This window comes from Hippocampus bargibanti, linkage group LG08 (genome assembly GCF_051943395.1).
Source record: "Hippocampus bargibanti isolate YZ-2025 linkage group LG08, ASM5194339v1, whole genome shotgun sequence".
Taxonomy (NCBI): domain Eukaryota; kingdom Metazoa; phylum Chordata; class Actinopteri; order Syngnathiformes; family Syngnathidae; genus Hippocampus; species Hippocampus bargibanti.
Window position 1 is genome coordinate 13,539,360 of NC_142741.1, and position 8,426 is coordinate 13,547,785.

General features: G+C 44.5%; 1 protein-coding gene and 1 long non-coding RNA gene across 2 annotated transcripts in view; one reads left to right on the forward strand and one right to left on the reverse strand.

The window, feature by feature from the left end:
• Positions 1-4,223, forward strand: part of fer1l6 (fer-1 like family member 6) — a 47,849-nt gene extending 43,626 nt beyond the window's left edge. Inside the window, exon 46 of the mRNA XM_089002722.1 lies at positions 4,042-4,223. Coding sequence (XP_088858848.1) covers positions 4,042-4,222 — 181 coding nt within the window. The 3' untranslated portion in view covers position 4,223. The remainder of the gene's footprint in view (positions 1-4,041) is intronic.
• An 818-nt stretch (positions 4,224-5,041) lies between these two features.
• On the reverse strand, positions 5,042-7,952 carry LOC148894586 (uncharacterized). The gene is made up of 3 exons (XR_016115794.1): positions 6,437-7,952; positions 6,233-6,308; positions 5,042-5,178 (listed from the first exon to the last, which is right to left on the reverse strand). It is a non-coding gene; the product is annotated as an uncharacterized LOC148894586 (long non-coding RNA).
• Positions 7,953-8,426: the final 474 nt, after the last annotated feature.

Below are 8,426 nucleotides of genomic sequence, written 5' to 3' on the forward strand. Positions count from 1 at the left end.
GCTACTTATCAGAATCAGAATCAGAATCATCTTTATTGCCAAGTATGTAGAACACACAAGGAATTTGTTTCCGGTAGAACACGCTGCACTAGTATCGTTGTCAAAAAAAAACTGCTAAGTGGCACTACACAGTTCCATTTTGGCTACTGTTGAAAGAGTTCAAAGAGTTAATGGCTTGGGGGAAGAAGCTGTTTAAATGTCTGCTGGATTTGGTGCGTATGGATCGGTAGCGCCTGCCTGAGGGGAGTAGCTGGAAAAGGTGGTGGGCAGGGTGCGGAGGGTCCAGTAGGATTTTCCGCGCCCGAGTTTGGATTCTTGCAGTGTGCAAGTCCTCGAGAGTGGGTAGGGCGGTGCCAATGATTTTTTCCGCCGTCCTAACTGTCCGTTGAAGTCGGATTTTGTCCATTTTTGTGGCGGCCCCGAACCAAACGGTGATGGAAGAACACAGGATGGATTCAATGACAGCCGTGTAGAAATGTTGCAGCACCTCCTGTGGCAGGCCATGCTTCTTAGCAGCCTCAGGAAGTACATTCTCTGTTGGGCCTTTTTCAGGATAGAGTTGGTGTTGATCTTCCACTTCATGTCCTGGGAGACTGTGATTCCCAGGAACTTGAAGGTCTCAACGGTTGACACCAGGCAGTTGGATAGTGTGAGGGGTAGCTGTGGTGATGGATGTTTCCTGAAGTCCACGATCATCTCAACTGTCTTGAGCGTGTTCAGCTCCAGGTTGTGACGGCTGCACCAGAGCTCCAGCTGCTCCACTTGTTGTCGGTACGCAGACTCGTCGCCGTCTTTGATGAGACCGATGACCGTGGTGTCGTCTGCGAACTTTATGAATTTGACAGCTGGGTGCGTTGAGGTGCAGTCGTTTGTGTAGAGAGAGAAGAGCAATGGAGAGAGGACGCATCCCTGCGGGGCTCCAGTGCTCGTGGATCGTGTTGTGGATGATATATTTCCCAGTCTGACCTGTTGTGTCCGTCCTGTCAGGAAGCTGAGGGTCCACTGGCAGATCGTGGGGGACACACCAAGCTGGAGAAGTTTGGGGATGAGGAGTTCTGGGATGATGGTATTGAACGCAGAGCTGTAGTCCACAAACAGGATCCTTGCGTAGGTTCCTGTGTTGTCAAGGTGGTCGAGGATGTGATGCAGTCCGATGTTGACTGCATCCTCCACAGACCTGTTTGCCCGGTAGGCAAACTGAAGAGGATCTAGCAGAGGTCCGGTGATGTTCTTTAGGTGGTTCAGCACGAGGCGTTCAAAGGACTTCATGACCACAGACGTCAGAGCGACAGGTCTATAGTCGTTCAATCCCGAGGGTGCTGGTTTCTTTGGAACTGGGACGATAGTAGACTGTTTGAAGCAGGATGGGACTTCACACTGCTCCAGGGATCTGTTGAAGATTTGTGTGAAGACCGGAGCCAGCTGGTCAGCGCAGACTCTCAGGCAGGAGGGGGACACTCTGTCAGGTCCTGCAGCTTTCTTGATCTTCTGCTGCTTGAAGAGCCGTCTAACGTCCAGTTCGTGGATCTGTAGGGCAGAGGGCGGAGATACGGTAGTTTCTGGTAATGGTGGGCAGACCGGGGAAATGGGGGTGTCCCTTTCAAATCGGCAAAAGTATGTATTTAACTCATCAGCCACACCATTGTTGTACACTGCTTGGGGGGAAGGTAAACGATAATTTGTTATTGCTTTCAGGCCATTCCACACCGATGCAGAGTCGTTAGCGGAGAACTGTTTGTTAAGCCTCTCCGCATAACGTTTCTTTGCGATGTTAATTTCCTTCGTCAGTCTGTTTCGGGCGAGTTTGTAAACTGCTCGATCACCGCTTTTAAATGCGGATTCTTTCTCTTTCCTAAGCTGCCTGAGTTTGGGAGTGAACCATGGCTTGTTGTTGTTGAATGAGCGGAAGGACTTTGTTGGTACACACATGTCCTCACAGAAACTGATGTATGATGTTACAGTGTCTGTGTATTCATCCAATGTGCCCGTTGAAGTTTCAAAGACGCTCCAATCAGTGCAGTCTAAGCATTCTTGTAGCGATAACTTTGCTTCATCTGTCCATGTTTTAACTGTCTTGACTACCGGTTTTACACATTTGAGTTTGTATGTGGGAATTAAGTGGATTAAATAGTGGTCAGAAAGACCCAATGCTGCATGCGCAACAGACCGGTATGCGCCTTTGAGTGCTGTGTAACAATGATCTAGAATGCTTTCTCCTCTGGTAAAACAGTCAATATGCTGCTTATATTTGGGAAGTTCACGGTTTAAACGTGTTTGATTAAAATCGCCCAAAATGATCAGGGGTGATTCTGGATATTTCAGTTCGAGATGGTTTACATGGTCCGCTAGCGTTTGTATACACGCGTTAGCATTAGCTTGTGGCGCGATGTACACGGCAACGAGAATAAAGGAAGCGAACTCACGTGGCGAGTAGAATGGCTTGCAGTTGAGAGACAGCGATTCCAAACCAGGGCTGCAGTGTGGGTCGAGCATCGTGACATCGGTGCACCATTCTTCGTTGATGTAAAAGCATAGTCCACCGCCTTTGGATTTCCCCGATTGCTCCGTATCACGGTCGGCCCGAAGGAGACGGAATCCGGGTAGTTGTGGCGCGGAGTCCGGGTGGCGGTCACTGAGCCAAGTCTCAGTGAAGCACAGCGCAGCAGAGCGGGCGAACGTTTTATTGGTCTTTGTGAGAAGCAGAAGTTCGTCCATATTGTTTGGTAGTGAGCGCAGATTAGCGAGGTGGATCGATGGGAGCGGCGTTCGAAATCCACGCTGCCGAAGCTTGACGAGCACGCCGGCTCACTTCCCCCTCCTACGCCGGCATCTCAAAGCTCCGTACAGAGCTGCTACGCCGCTCGCGAGCAGCCCCGAAAAACCTTGTAGATTTTGGTGTGTCGGTGAAAATAGTCCAAGAGTGGATTCCCCAATGCTCAGTAACTCTTCCCTCGTGTAACTGAGTCGCGTAGGATCGCAAAAAACAAATGAAAATGACAAAACCAGGAACAATACTAGGGAGCGTGTGACCGAGGCTGCCATCCGCGGCGCCATCTTGGATCAATCCAAGAGGCTTCGGCAGCGAACTAGAATAGGGAATGAAACCAAAAATTCTGAAGATACTAAAAGGAGAGGAGTATCAGTACCTTACATTGCAGGGGTTTCTGAAAAACTACAAAGGGTCCTTTGGCAACACAAAATTCCTACTTATTTCAAACCGATAAACACTTTAAGACAAAAAATTAGTGCATCCAGAAGATAGGCTGCCAAATGAAAAGTAATGTAGTTTATTCAATACATTGTAAGAATGAAAATTGTAAAGAACAATACATTGGGGAGACTAAACAAATTGTCAAAAAAAGACTATATTAACATCACAGGGTTAATACTAGCGGGCCTCAATCTGCAGTACATATGTACCTAAAAGCTAGCAACCACTCATTTGACAACAGTGTGGTTAAACTCTTAGCGAAAGAATATATATGGTTTGAAAGGGGAGCAAAAGAAGCTATTTTTATAAAACAGCAAAACCCTTCACTAAATCGCCATGGTGGTGTGAGGTTTAATTTGGATCGTGATTACAACACACTTCTGAGAACGTTGCCACATAGGCTTAGTTATGCTGATGAGGTGATACCAGGGCAAATGGGGCAATCAGGCCAATCGTAGACCATAATCAGGACAATAGAAGCAATCAGTGGAGCCTAAGGAAATGGTCCTCTGCTCCCCCCAACCTTAGACCAGGGACATATCACAGCAGAGGTCTGGCACCGCCACCTCTGGACAGTAGCTACCAGCAAAATTTGAATTTGCTGACGAAGCCTTTTGGATAAGAAGCAAAACGTCCGACACCTTCAAAGAAGTACAGATGACGGCTGGAGATACCTTTTCATTGATGGTTTCACTTGTCTTCAAAGTTCATCAGTTCAATCAAGTGAATAGTTAACTTAATGGACCGTCACATAAACTAGCAAACAAAGTTAAATGGCAGAAAACAAAACGTGGACAACATCCTTTTCTCTTTGTGTGCCCGTTCCCCAGCCGTCCCGACACCTCCTTCTCGTGGTTCGTCAACCCTTTCAAGTGTTTCTTCCACTTGGTATGGCGGAACTACAAGAAGTACATCATCATTGCTCTGCTGCTCCTCATCACGGTGCTCTTCCTGGCCCTGTTATTCTACACACTGCCGGGTGCCATATCCCAAAAAATAGTCAATGGATAATACATGCATGCACATAAAAATGTATGGAAATTATTTATAACGTCTGTTTTTTAATGGGGGCAGTTAAATGTATTTTTGTTGGAAAAATGAAGGTTAAAAATGTGGTGGTAAACACTGAATGATTACACATGTTACTCGCACAACACATTTTAATGGAATAAGGTGAACATAATACACAAAACTGTTTAAGTTTCGTTTCTGCATACAGTAGGGTGTATACCGTTTGAGTAAATAAAAATAAAATGCTAGCCATTTGGCAGTCTGCGTGAGTAATTGATAATAGTTGAACAATACACTGAGGTTTTCAAAGTTCACTAAAGACAAAAAGAGATGTGTGGCATTATCAGGAATGGCTATAAATAATGTACTTTGTACATTTATTGATTATTGGGAATTTCAGACAATTTTGGAGGATAGCAACAACTCATGTTTCAGGCTGGCCAGCTACTGTAAAATATCAATGCCTTCCGTAGATTATTGCAACAAAATTGTTCACACATTTTAGGTTTATTCCCCAAAGTGCAGTTATATGTCTCTCCCCCACTGTCACCATGGAGACTGAAGTATTTGGGGAAAGTGCTTATCATCAAAAACAAACAATAATTTGTTCATTCTAATTATGCCAAAGAAGGACACTCTAGATCAGTGGTCACCAAACTACGGCCCGTCAGCACATTTGGTCCGGCCCCCTGAACAATACCAGAGATGCTATCCGATTTTTTTCCCATTTGGCCTCCAGAAATTTAATCAATGTAATCAATGTATGTTTTTTATAATCGTGATTGAACAATACAAACACACCTGCTCACAATAGAACGCTAAAGGAGTCGGTCACAATGCGACGCGACACAAGAAAGTGACGTATGAGTAAGTGGAGGGGAGTCCGGTGGGACATTCAGGTGCGCTCAGTTAGGTGCTCTATTTGGTCCCAGACCCGTTTTCTCTTGTAGACCTTCCTGTCAAAGAGAGAACGGAATAATGGCGAAAAGGTTAGGTAAGAGAAAAATTGATTCAGAATGCAGGGTATTTAACCTACAGTGGACAAACGATTATTTTTATGTTCAATACAAAGAAAAGGCTGTTTGTCTCATCTGTCAAGAGGCGGTGGCAGTATTCAAAGAATACAATCTTCACCGACACTATGAATCCCATCACAAAGACAAGTATGATAGCTTGCAAGGCCAAATACGAGCGGAAGAACTCTCAAAGCGAAAAGTGGAGTATTATCTCAGCAGAATACATTTGGACGCCAAGCTCAGCTTAAGAAGGCATCCGTTCGGGCCAGCTTTGAAAAAACATAAATAACACGATGGTGAATCGTTGTGTGTTGCACCAAGACTACTATTTGACACTATTGACACAAATTCCCAGCAGACAAATCAGTCCATTTCCAACGGAGCGTGGACGCCATCTTGTGCATTTTCTGGGCACTACATTGGAGTCCAGACGCCTCAAAATGAGACGGAAGAACTTCTTTAATCCATTGCAAACATGTATTCTTTCCTCTTCAGAACTATTTAAATCATATTCTTAACTGGATGAGTAACAAGAAAGCATCTTCTCCGACTCTGAAGCCATTGTTTTGATTCTCGAGCAAGGCAAGACGTCCTGGCGTAACGTCACGAACAAGGGGACGGGACCTTCTGAAACTGAAACTTTCTGAGGTCATTTTGAAGTAGTTTGGTGAAGTTTATTGGTGTTTTGCATTTGATTAAAAATATCAGCCTGCGTGTTTTGGGTATTTTAGATGCTATAAAACGTTTTTCTGATGTCAGTTAGGAAACAAAAAAAATTGTCGGATGTCCTTAAACTGACATTACTGTACTAAATGACCCACTAGAAGTTACCAGAACTACGGCGTAGTCCATGAGTTTGACATCTCTGAAATCGGGTTTGCAAACGAGTCATAAAATGAATTTCCTGCTTCATGTCATTTTATTACTTGTGTGTGATGCACAAACGGCACGACTGCAACTGAATTAGACAATTAGAGCGAGAGGCTCATCTTACCACAAGATGCTTTGTGTTGCTGAGGACCACTGACTGGGAAGCCATCCTGGGAAAGAGACACTGCACCACCTTCAGTCTGGAAATGAGCATGTTCTTAATTATAAGGATGCCAGTAGAAATGTTATTATATCACCGGCAAAGGATGATGTGTGTCAGCCCTGGCTGATGTGATCTTATACAAACGCAAGGCATCCATATACAAACCTCAACCTGATTGAGACAAGCCTGAAGTTTCCGCTTGGCCCTCCATTTGGCCACCCAGTCTGGTCTTTTCTCGACGCTCCCTTACCTAACAAAACAAATAACAACAACAACAAAAACTCACCAACAGTGATTACCAATCACATTTGCAGAATCCTGACAGTATTGTGTGAACACTGACTGGTATTTCACACTGTACATAACAGTATCCAGCATTTTTCGGGCTCCAGTTTCTTATAAGCATTATACAGCAGTGTTGTGTTTGCACTAAACATACTTTTTTTTTACATCTCCATATAATACGGTTGAGATATTTAATTTTTGTTCCAAACATAAAACCTTCAGGATTCTGCAGGAAAGCAAAAAAAAAAATCAATAAAAAGCAGAAAAGGGGTTTTCCTTCCACTGCCTCCACCTAATTTTGTATTGCTCAACGCAATGATTTAAACATTATTTTATTATTTGCTCTTTATATATTACAGTACGGTGATACCTTGGCTTACGAACTTAATTTGTTCCCAGAAAGTGTGTGTAAGGTGACCATAGGAAACCATTAGAACGAGAATAATCCGTTCCCAGGTCCCCATAAAACATAATTTTCAACTAAATGAGCCTTAAAACTACAAACTGTACCTTATATTATGTATAATAAATGTGCTATTATATTGTAATTAAAGAAATAAACTGGACTGTTTAATAAATTCATTTTATTTACCATTGTGATGGTCGTTGATGGCTTGATGGAATGGATAGCTTTTTGCATAAAGTGTCTCAAGAAGCTCTGGGTAGTACATCTTAGAAGTTGTGATATTGCAACAACAACAGATGCAGGCAGACACAATAGAAATTCCATTAATAGCTGGTTCCCTTGCTTGTATGTTCTCTTGAAATTGTACAGATGGCTTGTGCGGGTTATTTGTGGAGCCTGATTGAAGGGATATTTTAAACTTGCAGTCTACACTCTGCCTTTGAACTATCAATAAAGTTGAAACAATTCCAAATTTTACTGTTTTCTATCAATGTTCTCATTATTTCACTTTTGGTTTGTTTTGTTTCAAGCTTTTTCGTCTCCCTTTCGTGTGTGTGTGTTTCTGTAACCCCTCCATGTGTCCCCCACCATCCTCGATCACGGATCTTGACCAATCACGTGCGGCTTTAACCGAAGACTGGGGGTGGGGAATAGAGGGAAAAAAAGCTAGACTTCCGCTTCTGGGTCGAGCGTACGCTGGCGCGCTTTGGCTGCCGCTGCTTTCCCGCGAAATGTTTTTAACTTCTTTTAGCCTTTTTTAACCTCTTTTTAGCTTTTTTATGATTCACGAACCTCTGGAAATACCAGACAGTCACCAAACGAACGTTGGCTATCGATTCATCTCATGATTCCGGTCGCTTATCCGATCACAGACGAAGCCGCACAGACGTTATCATCTCCACCCACCTGTTCCTGCTGTCGAGGGCTAACCTGGCCGCTGCCTCTCTCTCGGTGTTGCTGGTGAATGTCATGTCGCTTCTCCATCGACCTGTTGGGTCCCGATGGACGAGCGTGCCAATGGCGATTCTCCGGTTCCCGGAAATCGCTCGTCGCCCTTCTCTGAGGTATATCCACCGCGGATCACATCGAGGCTTTCACCTCAATGGCTCCAAGGATATCACCTCCCTGTGGTAGGTCGGCCTGGCTAGGTCGGCTAATGCGCCTCACAGTGGGGACGCCACCAGCGTCAACTTCGGCCTCCTCAACGTCCGCTCGCTTACGGGAAAGGGGTGTCTTATCCAAGACATCCTAATTGATCGTAAGCTTGACTTTTTTTGTATACATGAGACCTGACAAATGGCAAACTTCTCCGAGCTCAATGACGAGACTCCGCCAGGCTTTGTTTACATTTCTAAGCCCCGCCTCTCAGGCCGAGGAGGTGGTCTCGCGATAATTTACCGCAAGAGCTGGAAAATCCTTCAAGTTTCATTCCAGGAAACCTTATCATTCGAATGCCTTGCATGT